At 37.0% G+C, this 22,533-nt stretch overlaps 1 protein-coding gene across 2 annotated transcripts in view; it reads right to left on the bottom strand.

Moving 5' to 3' along the window:
• The window catches only part of LOC128219865 (mediator of RNA polymerase II transcription subunit 12-like protein), a 51,912-nt gene that overhangs the window by 9,487 nt on the left and 19,892 nt on the right, over positions 1 to 22,533 (bottom strand). For both annotated transcript variants that reach the window (XM_052927995.1, XM_052927996.1), the window contains exons 17-35: positions 21,735 to 22,294; positions 21,229 to 21,392; positions 20,663 to 20,771; positions 19,765 to 19,895; positions 19,264 to 19,380; positions 18,301 to 18,442; positions 17,955 to 18,081; positions 12,881 to 12,945; positions 12,233 to 12,383; positions 11,607 to 11,733; positions 10,683 to 10,839; positions 9,962 to 10,144; positions 9,119 to 9,255; positions 7,040 to 7,204; positions 6,398 to 6,536; positions 5,270 to 5,448; positions 4,559 to 4,682; positions 3,638 to 3,799; positions 3,034 to 3,173 (exon numbers count right to left, since the gene is read on the bottom strand). In XM_052927995.1, coding sequence (XP_052783955.1) covers positions 3,034 to 3,173; positions 3,638 to 3,799; positions 4,559 to 4,682; positions 5,270 to 5,448; positions 6,398 to 6,536; positions 7,040 to 7,204; positions 9,119 to 9,255; positions 9,962 to 10,144; positions 10,683 to 10,839; positions 11,607 to 11,733; positions 12,233 to 12,383; positions 12,881 to 12,945; positions 17,955 to 18,081; positions 18,301 to 18,442; positions 19,264 to 19,380; positions 19,765 to 19,895; positions 20,663 to 20,771; positions 21,229 to 21,392; positions 21,735 to 22,294 — 3,079 coding nt within the window. The remainder of the gene's footprint in view (positions 1 to 3,033; positions 3,174 to 3,637; positions 3,800 to 4,558; positions 4,683 to 5,269; positions 5,449 to 6,397; positions 6,537 to 7,039; positions 7,205 to 9,118; positions 9,256 to 9,961; positions 10,145 to 10,682; positions 10,840 to 11,606; positions 11,734 to 12,232; positions 12,384 to 12,880; positions 12,946 to 17,954; positions 18,082 to 18,300; positions 18,443 to 19,263; positions 19,381 to 19,764; positions 19,896 to 20,662; positions 20,772 to 21,228; positions 21,393 to 21,734; positions 22,295 to 22,533) is intronic.

Raw genomic sequence — 22,533 nt, 5'->3', positions numbered from 1 at the left:
TGCCAGGACAGAAGAATGTGATATCCTTAAAGAATTGTACAAGAACATCATTGCTGAAATCAATACTCTTCGCAAAGAGATGAATGACATCTTTGATGAAATTGAGAAGCAAACCCTTGGGCAGCTGGACAGCATGATGAAGGATTTAGAAAAGGCAGTGAAAGGTGATACTGAAAGATGCGCCCTCATGAATGACCAACTGGAGATTTTAACAAAAAAGCTGAGACAGATAAGAAGCAAACGAAAAGAGACCACCTCTGACACCAGCCCCTACATTGGATACAGCAAATGTCAGGCCAAACTGACCGAAGCTGAAGATTTAGTGAAAGAAATAGAGGGGAAGCCAAATCATAGAATACTATTTTATCCTGAGAGCAAGATAACAACTTCTCTTAAAAGCTTTAAAACATTAGGAAGCATAGAAAAAGTTCAAGCATACAAAACATATGAATCAAAGGAGTATCCTGTGCGAATTATAAGTGATACAAGTACCCTATGCAATATTGTAGGCATATGTGAAACATCTGATGGAGACATTGTCATTGCTGACTCATTTAACAGGAAAGTGAAGCTTCTTAACAGCCAGTATCAAGTGATTGCGCATTGTGATATTCTTATACCTTCCGACATTTGTCACACTAAAGGCAATGAAGTAGCAGTAGCTGTACATGGATCATCAATTTCAGAAGTCCAATTTCTCACGGTGACCAATGGATGTCTTAAAGCAGTGAGGAAGTTTAGAACTAATTATCATTCAATTTATTCTTCTATCGCTCACTACCAGGGTCACCTGTACTTGGGTTCAACTCCGGCCCTGTACCAGTATACTGTAGAAGGACAACTTGTAAAGAAGATGCATGATCATTTATTACTTTGGTCTAATAATAAGTTTGATTTGAGTGCAGATGGCGAGAAATTTTTTGTTGCCGCATCACAATTCAATGGGAAACATCATTTTATGACATTTGATAGAAGTGGAGACTCAGGACTGTTATATGGCTTTGATGATCCTGATCTTGAAATGCATAGTAGAGTTAGTGTAAGTGCCAGCGGACATGTGTTTGTTTGTGGAAGAGAAACAATTGTGCAGCTGGACAAAGAAGGTAGAAGAAAAGTGACAGTGGTTAGACTGTCTGATTCCTTGCCAATTGTACAGTCTCTATGGTTCAGTGAAAACACTTCAAGCCTCATTGTCGGACATTCTGTCAAAGACACCATCACTGTATACAAATTGTGTTAAAATTTAAATGAAAGATTCACTGTTTACATCTCAATAAAAATAAAGCCTTGTTTTCTTTTGTATTAAAAGTGTATTTGTAAAACAGCAATATTAATTATTTAATGTCAATTCTTATATTTGTGATTTATAAGTCAGATAATATCTTTGCTAGGTGTTGGTTTAATAAAGTTCATTCTCATTTATTTTTTTTTTACTACATTGGTGACTAGTGGTATACATGAATTTTTACTGTCTAGGTCCTTTGCCCTCGCTGACGTGATCATGGATTCCAGCTTAATAAAGGCAACATTTGACCCTTCCTTATAGTTTGTTTTAATATCTCAAGTGGCCCAATAGACTCATCAACAAGAGAGCCAAAGAGCGACTGCTAACACTCAAACAAGGGCCATAACTCCACATTTTTTAAAGCCAGAGTTATGGGTCTTGCTTTACATGTGTGTAATGTCTCAGGCAACATGTATAATACAAAGTTTCAATGGTTTTTGAGTTATGACCAGGGTTTAAAGTTTTGCAAGCCGATGCCTAAAACGTCAATACCTCTTTTATACCAACATTTTCTTCAAAAACAGATAATAAGCAAAAAAAGCTTTAAATACTTCAAATTACATCTTGAGTAAGCAAAAAAACAACTGTGTTACATGATATGCTGTTCTGGTATCAGAGTGAAGTGTGAAGCGATGGGACAAGCAAACACAAATCAACATTTTGAAAGGAAAGCCTTATCAAGGTCCTGGTCTTTCAAAATGAATGATAGGAGTCATACAGGGTTCCATAAAAGGAAGTCTGAAAATATATTACAACCTAAAAATGGGCAAAAACTTGAATCCCTGCAAAATCCAAATCTGCCAAAATTATGGGTGGAATTTCCCTTAAAAGGAATGCTAGGAAGTCTAAAATATAACAAGAGCTGTCATTGGACAGCATGCTTGACTATATGCAGCTTTGTCTTAGAAATGAATACAATAATGATGTAATATGTGCCTGTCAAAATTATTACAAAAAAGTCACATAAATAGCAAACAAGCAACGCAGCATGACAAAACCAAGTTTTCAATGATTGACAGAAAAACTTCAGCGGTTGTGAGATTCAGTTTCAACTGTTTTTATTTTCTATTTCTAGTAACAGTGATCTTGACTTGACGCTAGGGGCCCAAAAGCAATCCCATGGAAGTTCTTCATAAAGTCTCCATACATAAGAAGTCACAATATGTCAACCCAAACTAAAGCTATGAAGTACCAAACGGTATTCCATTTTTTAATAACAGTGACCTTGACCCTAGGGAACCCAAATGCAATCCCATGAATCCATGTTTGGTCACTAAATGTCAAACCTAACTAAAATTAATAGATAACATAGGTGAGATTGACGCTGCCCTCCTGCCAGCCCGCCCGAACTATGACATACATCATTTTAATAACCAGGTTTCATTTTATGATATGTCTACTAAGTTAAAATGTCAATCGGTTTCCCAAATGTCAATCCGCTCCAGGAAACTTTCTACAATCAAGTTTTAGACATACTAATGCGGTGAAATGTTAAGCTGTATACAATTTATTTTGTGTCTATAGATTAATTTAACGTTACATAAAATAAATACGGCATAACAATTTTGATTTTTCTTTAACCAGGATTTGATTAATTTTTTAAGTCATATTTCCTGTGAAAATATATGACAATCACAATATTTTTCAAAACAGCAAAAAATAGGGTCAGGGCAGAAAAAACTGTAAGGTGTGTCAAGCAACCAAAAATAAACCCATTTTTTATCTGATAAAAAAGAATCATCCTATACCTGTGTTGGTCCTCATATTTGAGGGGCTTCTTTTCCACACGTACACCCCCAAAGAATGTCCAGGAAAGGGGTGGGGGGTTCCTGGAGCTCTCGATCACGTCCCAGGGACTCACCATCTCTATCTTGCCACACTGAAGGCCCTGAAGGAGGTAAAGGTTGACAGATGTTAGCAAGACATAGCGATATAATTCATTTCAGGCAACAGGGAGGTAGATTTTTTAGCTCTTGATAACACCCCAAGTAGGAAACCATATCTATCTTACCACAGCATTATCCCTGGATGAGATTTTGGTCACATGCTAGTGATGCTACATGTAAATTAGAGGAGCTAAAAGTAAAAGGGATTGCAGAATGACGAGGCAAACATTGAGGCACAAACAACACTTATAAACTTTCATTTAAGTCTGTTTATATGTCATGACCAAACTTAATCACTTAAAATTTCTTGACGTAATTTATTTATGACCAATGGATTGAGTCAAAATCTGTTTTACTGTATGTTATTTTTTTGTTTGGTGTAAAGGCATCTGGCTGTCAAAATAGCTGTAGAATGTCGGAGGTAGATCAGTGCAAACCAAACATTTATCGTTGCTGGCCTTAGTACCTGTTTTCTTTTGATCGAGTCAAAACCCTGTATCTTGTTCCCCTTTGTGTCGACCAGCGTCCCATGGGGCTCCACAGTGACCACCTCAAAGAATTGTTTGGGGAGGGGCAACAACTGGCGTACCTGGTCAGTTGCCTCGAATACCTTGTCACCTAGCTCTTTCTGCAATTCAAGCCAAATGGATAATGTACCAGCAGAAAAAAACATTTTTTAATTGGCTTCTATTTTTGCTTTATCATACAGAGAAACATTGGTAAATATTTCCTCTTCTGACAGACAGAAGGACATAAATAATTAAAATACACATTTTTTAAACATGTTGATATCCAGTAGGCATTTTCAAATATGGCCCACATCTTGTATTACTTAAATCACTCATGAAAATGCATTTATACATAATCTATATCGATAATTTTAGTGAACAAAACATGAAGTCAAAATTCACAGTCGGTGTAAGTTGCCATTCTCGTTTACCAGAGCAAGGATGCTAAACCTACATCAGGGCTTCTAAAAACTGACAATTTGCCAGTCTGAGTGATTTTGGCCACACCAGACCAATTTCAGGAACAGAAATGAAAAACGGTAAAAAAATTGGTCTGAAATTTGTTCATTTTTTTCTATTTTTAATCTTAAAAGACTATTAAAGTCATTCAATCTAAAAAGACTAAGTCAGTAAAAATTGTAAAACAATTTGTCATTTGTCAATTTGGTTTGTCATTCACTACACAAAAAATGACAAGATTTGACGCGTGTCCAGACCAATTGAGGTTTCAAACTTTAAGAAGCCCTGGCCTACATCACCAAACCCATGTTGAATGAGAATGAATGTTACAGTCACAAGTACATTCTAGGCATACTAACAATTCTTTACAGGGTACTTATTTCAACACAAACCATTGTATTCAAATATGATCAACTTACCCTCAGTTTCTTAACCAAGTTGGAGTGTATTTTCCTGGTGTCGTCTGTTCGATCACTAGGGTCTGGTACAAGAGTTCCAAGAACAAGACAATTCAGCATGTCCAGTACTGTCGCAAACAACTCACTGGAAATGATCAATCATAGATTAAAACAAGTGATTTTTATTTTACTGTAGATGGGTTCAATTTTGTGAGGGTTTGCTATTTTTCATTTTTTCACAAATCTGTGAACATACAAGCAAAACAATAAACTATTATGTATGTTTACAAGCTGTGGCATTGCAAATGTTAAAAACAGGCCAATTTGTACAACTTCCCAAAAAACCTTTTTTTAATACTGATCAAACAACACTCTTTTTCTAATACTGCCCAACTACTCATTTATAGTACTGTCAAAACAACCATTTTCCTAATACTGTCCAAACAACCCTTTGAAATAATTATACTGCCCATCAACACTTTGTCTAATACTGCGGAAACAATCCTTTTTCTAAAACTGCTGATACAATCCTTTTTCTAACACTGCCAATTCAATTCTTTTTCTTAAACTGCCGAAACAAGCCCTTTTCTACCGAAACAACACTTTTTCTAATAATGCTTAATAAACAACCCTTTTTTTAATACTGCCGAGACAACCCTTTTTCTAATATTGCCAAAAGTTTTGTTTTTCCTATCCTGCCCAAACAACCCTTTTTGTATGAGAATTACTCACTAGTTTGAATGCATATCAATCACACCACTGCTAATGAGCTGCAGTAGTAGAATGGCCCAGTCTGTGGTTAGGCTGATGTTGCGTTGTATCGTGTCAAACATTCCACCCAGGAGAGATAACCGCAGTTGTACAGTCTCGTGTATGTTGTTACGGATCTTTGTTTCATCTGGATATTTCTCCTGAAAAGGGGAAGAGAATGTGCTAACTGATTTTTACATCATCTAAGTCTCCTAAAATAAGCAAGAAGATATTGTCATGGATCTTCATCAGTATTTTTCCTAAAATGGGTAAGATATAGACTAAGACATTATGTCCGGAAACACTGTCTTCAAGTTTAGCCTTGATTGGATAACAAATCTTAGTTTAAATCTGCATTACAATTACCAGTTGTAAGTTGTTGATATTACTACTGGTGTGGTCAATAATATTACCACTGTGGTTAATATCAATACTGCTTTGATTATAATCAACATTGCTGTGTTCGGACTCCACACACTTTGACCAGCCCAATTGCGTTCATATCCCCGATAATGACACTAGTCCCGCAATTCATTACTTATATTTACACCAATAGTGCATTATATGATTCAAAAATTGTTAAAAAAAAAAATACTTCATTTCATTTAAGAAAACCTTTCAGTAATCCTTTTTCACCCATTCTGTAAACAGAATGACCCGACCATAACAGGAAACGTTTTATCAAATGATGTTACGAAAACACAGGAAAAGATCAACCACTTAAAATCACTTTTAAACATAAAATTGAAACACTTATGGCAACGATACATTTAACATATTATAATGTTACACTTTCTAAAATGTTTATTTATATTTCACGGCACCTGCTGACACAATACAAACAAAAAGAAGATATTCATGTATATTGTTATGCGGTGAATTGCGATCCGAACATATCCGAAGATGTTGCGTTCATCGATTGATAAACGCAGTTGCCGAAAGGCTGTTCATTTAAGGAATGGAAGTTGAGGTGTAAATATTATCAATACTGCTGTGTTTAATATCAACACTGCCGTGGTTAATATCAATAGTGCTGCGGTTAATATCAATACTGCTGCAGTTAATATCAATACTGCTGTGGTTAATATCAATACTACTGTGGTTATTTACCAGTTGTGAAGAGAATGTCTGTATGAACTTCTCCAGTTGTGTGAGCAGTGAATTCAGGAGGCCCTCTCTCTGCTCATCCTGGCCCTTTAGACACGTCAGTATCAGTGAGAGGAAAGGCTGGTGGCTCAGTAGGGATTTACTGCAAGATAGATATATAATTATCTCATCATATTTATTATTGAATTTATATGCAAATATGTGCTCAAATTCTGGATAATTTAATAGATGGTCATAAAATTTGGCACACCCTCAGAAAGTTTTGATTTAATTGTTTTGCTTTTGTCGTTCTAATATTTGGTGAATGTGAATCTTTAACAAGAGCGCTGTGAAGGGAACACTAATGCTTGTCTGTTATTGCTTATAGAAAATTCTTAAAGCAGAGTAACGAGCCTTGCTATATAATTGCCTATTGTCTCTGGCAACATGTGTACTAAGTTTCAGTTAAACACATTGAACATTTTTTGTTCAATCATTGAACATTTTTTGTTCAATAAAGGGCAAAGTTAAAGTTCTTGCAAACTGACAATGATAACGCCAATGCCAGCAACGACATCAAAGCTATAACACTATCATAATTATTTTCTATAAAAATAATATGCACATGTAAAAATGAGTTCCTAGAACCATCAACATGACTCTTACCTGCGCTGGTTCCGCTCCAAGTCCTGTTTGCTCTTGAAGAAAGTGTTGCTGTTCTCAAGTACCTGCCCCGCCTGTTTTAGTACCCGTCCTTGGAGAGTGCTCGGCAGTTTAGATATGAGCGGGGCCACCAGCCACACACTTATGTCCTTCTCGCCACTGTCACTCCTGCAATAAGAAGGTTACACTACTTTTAGACAGAAAGGATCCCAAATATACAATTTAGCATTTAACAAACTTTGGTAAAGATACAGAGACAGATTCAGAGTTTAAATGTAGTTAACATACTTCAGTAAGTCTACAGAGAGGATTTCATGGGAAAAGAGATTATGAACATTCTTTAGTGGCAATACAGTCAACACAAAGTGGTAATAGAACAGTCAATGTCTCAGATTACTATGTATTAACATTAAGGTTCATATTGGTTCTGAGAGGTAAGAAGAGTAGCAATTTATTTAACATACTTTGGTGAAGGTACAGGTTGTGGCTTATACACATACTTTGTTGAGTGTCAAAAAATGTCTTAACAAACTTCCACAGTGATAAGGAGTGTCTTTAGAGTAAACATATTGTGTAAGGGAACAGAGTGTCTAAGGGTGAGCATACTTCGGTGAAGTTACAGAGTGTCTAAGGGTGAGCATACTTTGGTGAAGTTACAGAGTGTCTAAGGGTGAGCATACTTTGGTGAAGTTACAGAGTGTCTAAGGGTGAGCATACTTTGGTGAAGTTACAGAGTGTCTAAGGGTGAGCATACTTTGGTGAAGTTACAGAGTGTCTAAGGGTGAGCATACTTTGGTGAAGTTACAGAGTGTCTAAGGGTGAGCATACTTTGGTGAAGTTACAGAGAGTGTCTAAGGGTGAGCATACTTTGGTGAAGTTACAGAGTGTCTAAGGGTGAGCATACTTTGGTGAAGTTACAGAGTGTCTAAGGGTGAGCATACTTTGGTGAAGTTACAGAGAGTGTCTCAGGGTGAGCATACTTTGGTGAAGTTACAGAGTGTCTAAGGGTGAGCATACTTTGGTGAAGTTACAGAGTGTCTCAGGGTGAGCATACTTTGGTGAAGTTACAGAGTGTCTAAGGGTGAGCATACTTTGGTGAAGTTACAGAGTGTCTAAGGGTGAGCATACTTTGGTGAAGTTACAGAGAGTGTCTCAGGGTGAGCATACTTTGGTGAAGTTACAGAGTGTCTAAGGGTGAGCATACTTTGGTAAAGTTAAAGAGAGTGTCTAAGGGTGAGCATACTTTGGTGAAGTTACAGAGTGTCTCAGGGTGAGCATACTTTGGTGAAGTTACAGAGTGTCTAAGGGTGAGCATACTTTGGTGAAGTTACAGAGTGTCTCAGGGTGAGCATACTTTGGTGAAGTTACAGAGTGTCTCAGGGTGAGCATACTTTGGTGAAGTTACAGAGTGTCTCAGGGTGAGCATACTTTGGTGAAGTTACAGAGTGTCTCAGGGTGAGCATACTTTGGTGAAGTTACAGAGTGTCTCAGGGTGAGCATACTTTGGTGAAGTTACAGAGAGTGTCTCAGGGTGAGCATACTTTGGTGAAGTTACAGAGTGTCTCAGGGTGAGCATACTTTGGTGAAGTTAAAGAGAGTGTCTCAGAGTGAGCATACATTGGTGAAGTTACAGAGTGTCTAAGGGTGAGCATACTTTGGTGAAGTTACAGAGTGTCTAAGGGTGAGCATACTTTGGTGAAGTTACAGAGTGTCTAAGGGTGAGCATACTTTGGTGAAGTTACAGAGTGTCTAAGGGTGAGCATACTTTGGTGAAGTTACAGAGTGTCTAAGGGTGAGCATACTTTGGTGAAGTTACAGAGTGTCTAAGGGTGAGCATACTTTGGTGAAGTTAAAGAGAGTGTCTCAGGGTGAGCATACTTTGGAGAGGGGACAAAGACTGTCTCAGAGTAAACATACTTAGGTGAAGGTACAGAGAGTTAACATACTTTGGTGATGCTACCGAGAGAGTCCAAGAGCTGACATATTCTGGTGAAGGTAAAAAGAGTTAATATTCTTTGGTGAGGGTACAGAAAGTGCCTTAAAGTTAATATACTTTGGTGAGGCTACAGAGGGTTGACATACTTTGGTGAGGCTACAGAGAGTGTCTCGAGCAGTGCAGCAGCCTGAGAGTTGTTGGTTGTACGACTGTGGTGTTCTGTCTGCTGATGGAATAGCTGTATCGTGCCCTGGGAGATACAGTCTAGGATGTTATTGGTCTCCTGAAATACAACAATATGACAATTAACCATCCCTATACATAGCCACGTCTTATTGTGTTTTTTATGGCTACCTACCAAATGGATCAAGTTATTGAACCAAATGCAATAATTCACTAACCAATAATGAGGTGTGATAAAGAAATATCAATATCTATTTTTTTATCACCCCTCGTATATTCCTGACATTGGTTTACTTAAATTATTGGTAAGTAAATAAGTCAATGAAAGTTGGTGCATAGTTTATAAGAATAAAAGGTACTAAAAAGTGTTAATATCACTTAAAGCACACAACAGGCTCGTTACTGTATCAAGCCACTGGTAATTATGTTCAATTTTGATGCCTGGTAAAGCCATATATTTTTGGTATTATTTGAAAGGGTACTGTATACTTATAAGCTATGTTAACAAGAGAAAGTCTACACATCCCCCCATAAGTGGGGGGCATAACAAAGTCTTTACATTTTTATTTTTTTCACTTTATTGCACCTGAAATTGGACTTGAAATGACCTGCTTCTTATCTTTCAGGGCAAAAAAAGCTTTCTTCCAACATTGTTTTTTATCAAACCTTGGGATATTTTTTTTCCATTCATTAAACATTTTCAAATGATACAACATAAAATGGGGTCACCAGGCATCCAAAATTCACATCAACTGTTCATTGGATTACTTGATATAACCCTTATAAAATGGCAATAAGGTACATACGGCATTGGACTTGGCCTGCTTAAACATCAGGTTGAGTTCTAGAAGGGATACACGAAGCATCCATAGATCTAGACCCTCAAGGATGCGCCGGATGACATCCATTTCATCCAGATCTTCCTCTTCTTCCTCTAACTTGCGCACAACTGTCTGAGGGTAACAGATCATCCTCACAAGCTGCTGGGTCTGGAGGAAAAACATTCTGTGTTTGTATGACAAACAAATATTCTTGGACATCTTTAATAAACTATTGCACAATTTTCTGTCTCGTTCTTTGAGTACATGTCTGGCATAAGCACATTTTTATCACCTATAACAGATTTCCATTATCTTAAGAATATGATATTATCTTTTTTATACTTCTACATTTCTTTGTAATATATGTTAAAGCAACATCAACATCTCCAAATTTTAACATTTATACAGTTCCTATATTTTAAAATGTGCATTCTTGCATATTTAGCCCTAATTCCATGTTTTTTTGTTTTGCATTTTAATTTTGCCTTATTGTTGTTCCATTTGCATTTTAATTTGCCTTATTGTTGATATAGAAACATCAGCACCTTAATAATTCAACATTTAAAAAATTGGTGTACCACTATTGCAAAAGAAGTTACTGTTCTCAACAAATGAGTGTACATTTTCACCTTGAACAAATTTCTGTACCTCATTAATGCTTGCACTAATAAATCACTATAAAGCCAAGACGAAATTAAAACCGCACCTGTTCCGGACTGAGTTTGTTATCCAGCAGCATTTCCGGGTTAAAGAGACCCTCGGGGTCTCGCAGGAACTTTTCCCGAACCCAGTCCTGACTGCACAGCTCACGTAGAGAGTGCTTTGAGAACTCGCTCAGTCCCGCATTCTCCATACCCCCTGACCTGTATGTATAAAGTTTAGGATGTCAGCGAGTATGTGAATATCTGGGGATGCTTGAAGCAAAATAATTTCTGACTGTAAAGGTCACATATATAGCGAATGCTTCAAATATTTCACTTGTCAGGCGTTATCCATACCAAGACCTGAATTTTAAAACATAACACAATTCATTTACCCCGTTTCATGTATTTCTAGAACATATATACATACATATGTATACATCAATCAGTTAAAATAAGTCCTGGCTATTCCATTCCACAGTAACCTATCCCGCAAATACCTTGAAGGTTTTTTTAGTTATGACCTATTTGAATGTTTTGCAAGACCAACCCCTCAACAACATCAAAGCTATGTTCCTAGAGTTTTCCTAGTAAATGTCACCATGACCTTAACCTTTGACTCCAAAATCAATAGATGTCACCCACGGACCATGACAGAGGTTCATACCAAGAAGTGTAAAGATGCCACCACTGAACGAAATACTCCCTATCTGTTTGCCATGTTTCCCAGCCAATTCTAAAAATCATCAGACAACCTAAAACTAGTCCTCCAGCTAGGTCTTTATAGCAGGGTGGGGCACTCTGCTGCCTTTTTTCCGGCACCATGCTGCCTTTTAACTACACCCTTTGAACACTGACTCTTGCAAGTGCACCATTAAGGCTCATTCAATGAGCATCAAAAGTGCCTCTCCTGACCTAGCATCCTGCCCTTTTCAAATCCTGGCTGAAGCCCTACTTAAACTTAAATGGTATTCAAACATTTTACGTACCCTAACATCATATCCATATCAATGTCATCATCTATGTTGCTGAGAAGCTTGTTAATGTAGTCATCATTGCCCTTACTGTCACGACGCCCAGACGACTTGGACTTCACCTCGTCACGACAAGAGTCAGCTAGAATAAAATCAGCATATCATGAATACTTTTCAAATTAAGAAAACTCACTTCTTACTTTGTATACATTTTAAGATATAAGCTTTTTGCTAGCAAAAAGAGTCAATATTTGCCTGTTTTGAAGTTTTTCTTAAGAGTATTATTGCTTAAAAATAGGTTTGATTATTCTAATGTTAACATCAGAACTGCATCTCTAAACACCATGTTGTACCCAAAGGTCATTATCACATCACTTCCGCTTTTTGTAGTGGTATTTACACTTACATTGTCAGTAATGGGTACTTGAGCCAAAGTACATTTATTTAAACCTGGAACCAAAGTACACACACCTACACAGTACAAAAAAAAAAAAGGATTTCAACAATTCAAGAACTGCGGTCACATCGATAATATTGTGCCAGATGGCGAGCGGATTGTCCATAACTGGAGGCATTCAATTGGCATAGCTTTTAACACTTTCCCATACAAAATCTGTCTGAGTTTTCCTTAGGCTACTTACACAGCACAAGAAGTGATTTCAACAATGCCAGTACTGCTGCCACATCAATGTTATTGTGTCTTGCTGCTAGGAGATGTCTGTCACATGAGGCTCGGATGTGGGTACCCCTCCTCTGACCTCCTGTATAAGACCATAATACACCATTGTGCACCTGCAATAAGAAAATATGAATATATACAGGGTTTCCCTGGGTATTTGATAATGTCGTTAAAAATTTCACCAAAAAGTAATTCTTGTCATTATTACACCAAGAAAGTATATTGTATAATTATCATAAACTATTGTTGTATAGAGTATTACAATCAATGAAATTATACATTTGTACTGAAAAGCCTGAATTCATATACCTATTGCTACTTAAAAAGCCCGGTTTCATGTATGTAAAATTAAGATTATAAACCATTCCGCAGAATATTTCAGCAGTGATTACGACCATCGATACAATCATAACTCAAGTTTTACTGCAGAACAATCTACCAAAAAAAAAAGAACATTTGCAAAAGACTGCCTGCATTTACCAGAATAAGACTGAATTTTCCAATATCATAGTTCTTCACTCTTAGCTAAATTGGTTGATTTTTCCAGGCCCTCTCAAATTTAATTATTGACTAGATCCCAACTCTCTCCTAACTAAATGTTATAGGTTACCTTGAAGAGCCTCAACAGGAGGTGACATGTCAGTCTGGCTCCTGGCTCAGCGTCTGCTATTTCACCTGGAATGAAATATGGTGTCTTGTATTGTGAATGATTTTTCATTTTTGTTAAATGCTTAGGACCAAGTAAATCATATCATCATTCAATTTCATCCAGGTGGTATTGATAACAAACAATACAAGAATGCAACAGAGCAAACTCCAATGCTCGTTCTTTTTGTCGATTAAAGGGCACAACTCATAAAATAATCAATTATTATAGGTTAAAGGCCTTGTTGTACATGTTTGTTTTTTCTCTGGCAATGTATGTACCAAATTTCATATGAGTATCTTAAACAGTTTTCCAGTTATGGCCAAGGATTAAAGTTTAAGAACAAGGAAACTGACACCACTAATACTAAGGCTATGACAATTCCTTGACTTTTTTTCTTTAAAAAACAGATGAGCTTACAAATCCATCTTATCTCTTGTGTCAGGAATGGTTCTTAGTTAATATTTCTATTGAGGTTTTGAAAGTTGCAATAAGACAGAACTAGAGAATGCTTTCTTGAAAAAGTGCTTGTCTCCCCCATTGTGTGGTCGTAGGTGAGAAACAATCCATGAAAGATATAAAATTTGAACTTTTGGACTGGAGACAAACATACATAGGGGTCATCTACTGGTCATAACCAACCTGCATACCATACTGCATATGAAAATCCTGAGTCAAAGCCTTCTTTAGTTATTGAGCGGAAAGAAGTGTGACGTATGGACTGGTGACCAACAAATTGTTTTTTAACTGAAGGTCACTGTGACTTTAACTTACTGACCTCAAAATCAATAGGGGTCATCTACTTATCAAGTCCAGCTAGCAAGCTGTTCAAACCATTCAATGGGGGAGACATAATCACATTAGTTTGTGAAAATAAAACTCTTGCATATTAGACAAAACTAGAGCTGTCACAGGAGTGATGAATACCCCCAAATGCAGCCTGGACACAGGAATGGCAAACCATTCCTTTGAAAAGAGGCCATAACTCCAAGGTTACTGCACACTGCATCTTCTTTTATCATGCATGTATTGTTTTATTTAAATCTGTTGAGTAATTTAGAAGTTACACTGCTGACAAGAAAACTAGCCTTTCATGAGTTATCATCCGGAAACCATTTTTCTATTTTTAGTAACAGTGACCTTGACCTTGGCCCCACCAGCCCCAATATCGAACTTGACCTGTATCTTCTGATGTTACACCTGTGTACCAAAAATTGTTCAAATCCGTCTAGCCTTTCATGAGTTATCGACCGGAAACCGTTTTTCTATTTCTAGTAACAGTGATCTTGACTTTGGCCCCACCAGCCCCAATATCGAACTTGACCTGTATCTTCTGATGTTACACCTGTGTACTAAAAATTGTTAAAATCTGTCAAGCCTTTGATGAGTTATCGTCCGGAAACCATTTTTCTATTTTTAGTAACAGTGACCTTGACCCTACCAGCCCCAATATCGAACTTGACCTATATATTCTGATGTTACACCTGTGTACCAAACTGTATCATCTGATGTTACACCTGTGTACCAAAAATTTTTCAAATCTGTCTAGCCTTTCATGAGTTATCGTCCGGCCACCGTTTTTCTATTTTTAGTAACAGTGACCTTGACCTTGGCCCCACCAGCCCCAATATCGAACTTGACCTATATCTTCTGATGTTACACCTGTGTACCAAAAATTGTTCAAATCTGTCAAGCGATTCATGAGTTATCGTCCGGAAACCGTTTTTCTATTTTTAGTAACAGTGACCTTGACCTTGGCCCCACCAGCCCCAATATCGAACTTGACCTGTATCTTCTGATGTTACACCTGTGTACCAACTAGAAATGTGTCCATAGAAAACGGATGCCCCCACTTCGGTTTTTTGTCACAGAAAATAAGCCATAATGATTTTTGAAGTATTTTTGGCAAAAAAGGGCCGTAACTCCTAAATGACTAAAGCGATTTCCATGACTATCGAACTTGATCAAGATATTATCAGGGATGATAACAGAGCCAAGTTGCCAATCCTGAAAATGTCTGCGTGGGGTTCAGGGGGCCGCTCAAGGCCCCCGATGGGTCCAGGGCAAAGCCCTGGTGGGGGGAAAAGGGGGGCGAAGCCCCCCGAAGCTTTCTGTATTTCAGGGATTCTAATACCCTTTTTTGCCTTAGAATAGTGTTCAAGGAGTACATCTTTCGGTTTGGTAGATAAAATTATGTTCAACACAAGACATCCACAATCAGAACAATTATCAGGAATCTTAGCAGTGAAGTTTAACACAGTTGTCTTTAAACAAAGTTAAATTTACTCTTTTTTTACCTGAAGTCACAGGCATTAGACATGTACCTGACATTTTGGTTCAGTTGTCCACTTCCCATAAAACTCAACTGGCTATTATCAAATGCCTGTGTATGAACAGTCTACACTGTGGGATGTTTGATTTATAATAATGAACAACATATCAATTATCATGCTTGCAAATTTTTATTGTAAAAGTGTTATTTATTCAATTTTCTGCACATTTGATGATAATTTAATGTTATTAATTATGATATATATTATTACAAGTAATATCCAAACGGGACTTAAATGCTTTGACAGCGTAGCTGTTGTGGACATGGTGGACTTTGACTATTCTGGTCCCCAAGCCAGATTTTTTCCCCTCATGGTGTTACATGAGTCCAGTAGCACACAAACTAGATTGTCCCACAGCAGTTCAAGTCTCTCAAACAGCCTTTCAAATTCTATGAAAATTGATTCAGAATCAGCCCTTATGATTTTTAAGGAGGCCAAATGTCTCAACACTATTTCTTTCTCTATGCCAGAAAAATAGTTGCAACAGTTTTCTCATTGTTTGTGTTTGTTGACTTGTCTTAGTTGAAACAAAACCGAGATCCATTAACTCCTCCACATGTTCATCATTGAAATGGCTAGCCACTCCGTAAGTCATCTTGTATGATGCTGTACACCTTTGAATTTTAATTCGCTGAGAGCTTTTGTATCTTTGGCAAGTGTCTTAAGTAAGACACACTACTGTGGTGTCAGGGAGCATGTTCAGCCATAAATCCAAGTATCATGGCCTCTCGATTGAATTGTCAGTCATTGACAAGAACAACTGGATGCACTGGCTGAGGTGTCTGTTCATCCCTGACTTTTGTAACCATATAGGTAAACATACCTGGAAATACAAATTACAACAATAGAATTTAAATCTCACTCAAACTGGGTCCTCAAGAAGTTTTGTTGAACTGTCTCAAATAGAAAATAAAATGACTGCCTCTGCCTAATATATATTACTACTACAAAATATTTATTCATTTTTTTTTAAATTTGAACCAAACCAATTTTCATTTGAACCTCCCATTACGGTCAACAATGCTACAAACATCATGAGAATAATAAAGAAACGGTTTACAGCGTAAACTTCAATCGGCCAAATAAAATTTGTAAAATAAAAATCGATTACTATGACACAATCCGAATCAGGATGTCCGAAATAATGCTACATGCGCAAAATTCATTCTCAGTTTGATCAATTTCTATTAAATTAAAAAGAAACGTTTCGGGAATTTCTCTTAAAAATAAATAGCAAATATACCCTTAAAATCGACGAATCGATGTTTTTAGAAGTTGGTGGTGGTCGTTTTTTTTTCTCCAATTTTCCAATACCCGTTTATTCGTCTTCGTCGTCTGACATATCCGGATACAACCATCCGGATACTGTCTTCTAGTCCCATCGGTAATTTCCGTAATCACCGGATGCTATCTTAACCAATCATATAACTCGATTGCCCAAACTCCGCGCAGTGTTACTTCCCTTGCAGTACAGTAATCACTGCCTTCACAAATATCACGTGATGATAGAAACGGCACGTGATTGCAATTAACAAAATGGACGGAACACCCTTAAAAGAAATTCCAGCAACATGTTTCATTTGTTTAGAAAATAAACGATTTTTCCTCTGCAAGAACATGCCGCCAACATTCGATTTGTTTTGGTTTTGCTTGCAATCCTGGTTCAAAACGTTCGATACATGTCTGAATAGCTAACAACACATCCATGTTGATATTGTAATTTGTAAATCCTACTTTCAATTTGAAAAAAGACCGAACATTTCCGAATGTTTTTTTTAATTGTTATTTTTTTATAAAACATATTATGCCTATCAACTGGCGTAAAGTAATTATTTAAGAAAGGATATAAGAATAAATATATATGATTAAAAAAAATGCCATTAAAAGTTTTCATCCAATTTTGGATGAAAATCTTGTGGTGGCAGTGATTACTGTACTGCAAGGGAAGTAACACTGCGCGGAGTTTGTCGATTGCCAAGGCGTAATTAGGTTCGTTAATTTCCGGCTTTACACTTCCGGAAAACTTACCTTTCGTACCCATATTGTTCGAACTGAGCTCGAATCGCTCCCTGTACCCCTCCCCCCTAGAAAAAAACTCAACGGATTTACATTAATCTCAAAATCGATCCGTGAGGCCTTAAATCCGGAATTCCGGATTAATCCGGAATTTTATCATCCCTGTATTATGGTCACAAACATGTGTTTAAAGTTTGGTGAGGATTGGACAAACAGTTTTCAAGAATTAGATCGGAAACATATATTTTTGAAGTATTTTTGGCAAAAAAGGGCCGTAACTCCTAAATGACTAAAGCGATTTCCATGACTATCGAACTTGATCAAGATATTATGGTCACAAACATGTGTTTAAAGTTTGGTGAGGATTGGACAAACGGTTTTCAAGAATTAGATCGGAAACAATCTTCGGGACGTACGTACGTACAGACAGACAGACAGACAGACAGACAGACAGACGGACAAGGGCAACCCTATATGCCGCCACTTTGTGGGGGCATAAAAATTGTTCAAATCTGTCTAGCCTTTCATGAGTTATCGTCCGGAAACCATGAAAACCGACAGACCGACCGACAGACCGACCGACCGACAAGCTCACTCCTATATACCCCCTCAAACTTCGTTTGTGGGGGTATAAAAATCTGAATGTTAAACTCTTGCAAAGTCAAACTATATACAGTTATTGTACTAACCGAATGCTGGATTAACAAGTGCTGGTAATGCCACATAGAAGAGCAGATCTTGCATGGAGAAACAGTGACGGGCAATCAGGATGGAAGTGAACACTGCCAGGTTGTCATGGAATGACAGATCACTCACCTTCAAGTACATAAGGTATTAGTTTATAGTATAGAGTTCATATTTGGCTTAATATGGAAAAAGGTTGTAACTTATAGATTTTTTTTTAAGATTTTGATTTTCTCTTCTCTGAGTTAATTTCAGCTATCTTTTCTTTTCCGAGATGATCAACAGCCTGAATAGAAATAAATGTATTTTAATTAAACAATTGAAACAATCTTATGTTTTACGAAAACTTACATCAATCTGAGTGAGTACATCAATGTAACCACAGCTCTGATTGGCTGAGCAGCAGAGGGCACACAGCACCCCCAACCACTCGGCACTCAAGGCATTACATTTGGCCGTCAGTTCCGCACACAGAACGCTGATCTCATTCAACCTGCAAGGAAATGCTCATCTTGTATCTTACCTAATCATAACACTTTCTTTTTAACTTTTGAACACAGATATTTCAAACAGTTCTCATTTGCTTGACTTATCATATATTTAGTTTTTACTTATAATTAAAAAATGAACAACTGATAAATGATTGTATACAGATACTCATGTATGTTTATCACACATATGTATCTGTGTTAAATTTGTAAAAATGATCTTACTACAACTGTTATACAAATTCTTCACAGTAGTTAGCGCTGTCATTTAAATAAATAACCAAGTAAGCCTGTATCTTAGCTAACTTAGTTAAAGCAAATAAAATTAGATTTTTTTGCCAAAATGATTGTCAAATCTGATGGCTGATTTCCAATAAAGAGATATGTCTATTTCATGCAAATGGAGTTAAATCTACTCATTTTTGTCTTTCTGTTTCTCTGTCTACATATAAAATCAATGATCTAGGACAGCATTGAAATTGGTTAGAACAAACACAGAAATTCTCAACTGAACACACATGATCTATCATCACCTATGGACTATTCCAGTAAATCAAATAACACACAGGGGAAAGGCAATTATTTTCTTAGTATATGGGAGGGGGGAGGGTGTCTTCAAATTGGAGGGGGGGGGGGGGGTAATAATTCAGAAGTGCCTTCCCCCCGTGGTGTATATGTTTAAATGGATTAGCCCTAAATTAACCCAATATTTGCTCCTATTTCTACACACAGTTACTAAGTTAAAGCAAAAGGGTGAGGACATACATGTAGTGAAGTAAATTACCTGTATATTTATAACCTTATAACCTTGAGTGTGCCAACCTACCTATCCGATGTCACAGTGAACTTGCAGATGTTCAGCATGGTGTTCACAACAAAGCTGTAGCGATTTGCACCATTCTTGTTCAACTGCTCTATGTAATGTTGCTCTATGGGGATACACCTGCAGTGAGCATATAAACCATAATATTCACAACAAACATGACTGTAGTAGTTCGCACCATTCTTATTCAGCTGCTCTATCAAATACACCTTCAGTGACAAATATTCAAAAACCAAAAGTGAAAGGAAAGCACCGAAAGAGGATGTAAACATGTCCAGCTGTATAGCCCACTAGTGCGTACTACCAGAGTTGCAGGCCTTGCTATATGTATGTATTTTGTCACTGGTAGCATGTTAACTACATTTTATATCTATAGATATATAGATATGTTAGAGTGATAACTGAAGTTTAAGATCTCACACGACAATGAGAATGCAATGATAATACCCTCAATTTTTCTTTAAAAAGACAGACAAGCATATAAAAAGGAATTATTAAACCTACTTGGCACTTGCTAGAAAGTCGATCATGAAGGAAGGGTCCCACATGAGATTGGAGGCTGAAGGTTTGATGTCTGCATACAGGGTGACTCTGATTTTGGAGTATGCATTGCTGAACATTTCCTGGAATTTATTCTGAAATTGGAAAACATATAGTTTTTTACAATGTTAATTTATTTACAAAAACAGTCATGGAAATAAGGCTTTTGGGCGAAACAAGTCCAAGTTCTGACACTAATGATTGGCACCAACATTCTTAAAGAGCAAACCCTGAAAGCATTTTAGGGCTTGTGCTAATTTCGACTACTGTTGGATAAACACAGTAGCACACATACTTTTTAAGAAGGATGTTTCTCAAATTTTTGTATAGTGACTATGACTATAAAGTATAAGCCGATAAGAATCACACAAAACTTTTTTCTAGGTAAAACACAGTACTTGCGTTCTTTTGACGACCTCACAGTTTAGAGGACAGACACCTTAACCACTAGACCACTCTCAACAATATTGATTTCCTTAAACAGGCTTCAAATCCCAAATGACAAAAAAACAGTGATAAAAGTAGGGAATTTAAGGACAAAAGTAGCCATAGCAAGACTGAAGCAAATAAATGACTACTGAACCTTGCTACCAATTTTGAACTGCATATCATATTAGGTGATAAATATTTTTTTGTAAAACAGGCCCATAGCTAAAAGTAACCAGCCCCTCCCCTCCTCCTTAAAACTGAGTGCTTCATTTTCTGCACTTAAAGCCTTTCTGAGGTTTTTAAAGAACACATTCTTATTTTTTGCACTATTTTCACAAAATAGTAGGAACAGTAGGGCTTTTGCTAAAAAATAGGAATTAGTCAGAGCATACAAAAAGTAGGCCAGGGCACCCTAATCAAGGTATTTTCAAACCTTAAGGTAGCTGCAGGAAGTGTAGACGTCATATAGGTATGCAAGAATACACCTCTCTGCCGATGTACAGTCTGCTGGATTACAAACATGCTTCACCACACCAATAAGTCTGAAAACGCAATAGATGAATTAAACTTTTTTTATAATATCATTATTTTTTAACAATCATTATTGAATTTTGTCTTCGAATAGAACCTTAAAAAGAGATAAGGTTTAAATGTTTAAGCAATCATCAAGGCAATCAATATTTTACAAGAGAACCAAAGCAGTAGCCATTCCTTAAAACTGTTTTCTTTGATAAACAGACTGGCTAAAAATAACGACAAACACTTGACGACAATAATTTATTAATTTTTATCCAGTGCCATCAATCACATGAGCCCAACCATGAGTCAGTTAGCCATATGTCAAGAGCTTTCCTTAAATCACTGAACAACATTAATTTCATTCCTGATAAGCTTTAAAAAACTCTGTAGAGCTTATGTTGAAAAATTATTGTAACTTTTGTAACTTGCAGACATAGTTTTAAGATGATCTTATCTTATAATCCTATCTTATCTACTGACCCTTTAAATGCCTTGAGAGTCAGGTCTTCTGATACGAGCAGGAAGGAGTGGTATTTCCTGAAGATGGCCACGATACACAGACACAAGGACGTGGTGTAGATGCCCGCAAGACTCGACCCACCCTGGGATAGCTGGCTCTCCACAATGCTTAGCTCCTGGAGAAGCTGTGAAGTGAGAAAATACACAAGTACTTAATGTTTGAGTACGGTAAATTTCATACAGCATAAAGTATCATATCTTTAGAAGAGAGTAAACATCAGATGCTCTAGGTCATTTAAATAAAATTTTAATAAATTTCATTTAATTTGTATAAAACAGGCCAGTTTATATGTACAATATATAACACTTTCCTTCTGATACATTTATTTCATGAATACATTTGATAACCAGTTTACACAGGTCTAGAAAGGAATTAATGTAGGAATTAATGTTATGTGTTTTAAACACTTATTCCTAATAAGCTATAAGTTTATAACAATTTTGTTCAGGCCTACATCCTGACATACCTGCACGGAGAAGTCGAGTAGATTGTTAACATCCATTGAGTGTTCCATGAGATCAAACAGGTACGAGATGTTTTCCACCTTGGGAAGGTATGTTGAATTCCCGCTTGTGAAGCTCAATATCTGCTCAGAGACCGCACTAGTACACTGCCACGTCACATAATGCTGATCGTAGTATGATAGTTTCATGAATTTTGCAAAGAGTAACTCCAAATTTGCCACAAGACATACAGACCCTACTTCATCCTTATCTTTCTTCTTCTTTAATTTCCCGATATCTCCACTACTAACATCCATACAGTTTTTCCTACTGTATAATCTTAAAATCTCCTTACTGACTTTCTTAACCATGTGTCGCGCTGCTTCACGCGCTTTACCAACCCCATACAACACAACGAAGCGCTGATTACACTCGTGGTTTGAGAGTTCCTCTTGAGGCAAGGGGAGGTGACTAGTATACTGCATGTGACGGGAGGGACCTTTCATCTCAGGCATTGATGGGTTATCCACCTTGCTTCCTGTGGCCACAGGGTCTTTCTCAGATCTCGTGGACTTCACAGAGGCTAGCAAGCAAAGAATATTTTCATTGAAAACAAGTGAAATCAGGTTAAGATGGCAAGTTTTTGTACAAGCAACCATTTTCCTAATTTACGTAGAATAAGTGTCACAAATTTATTACATATTTGTGTAAGTATAATAAAACTTTCACCAAACTAAATTTTATTGCATACTCAAGTGCTTTTCGGCTCTTTTTGGAGAGGCAAAAGTATTCATTTTTCCCCTACTCAATTAAAAAACAAGA

This window comes from Mya arenaria, chromosome 15 (assembly GCF_026914265.1).
Source record: "Mya arenaria isolate MELC-2E11 chromosome 15, ASM2691426v1".
NCBI lineage: Eukaryota > Metazoa > Mollusca > Bivalvia > Myida > Myidae > Mya > Mya arenaria.
Note: the sequence above shows the minus strand (reverse complement) of the source record. Positions and strands in the feature narration are given on the sequence as shown.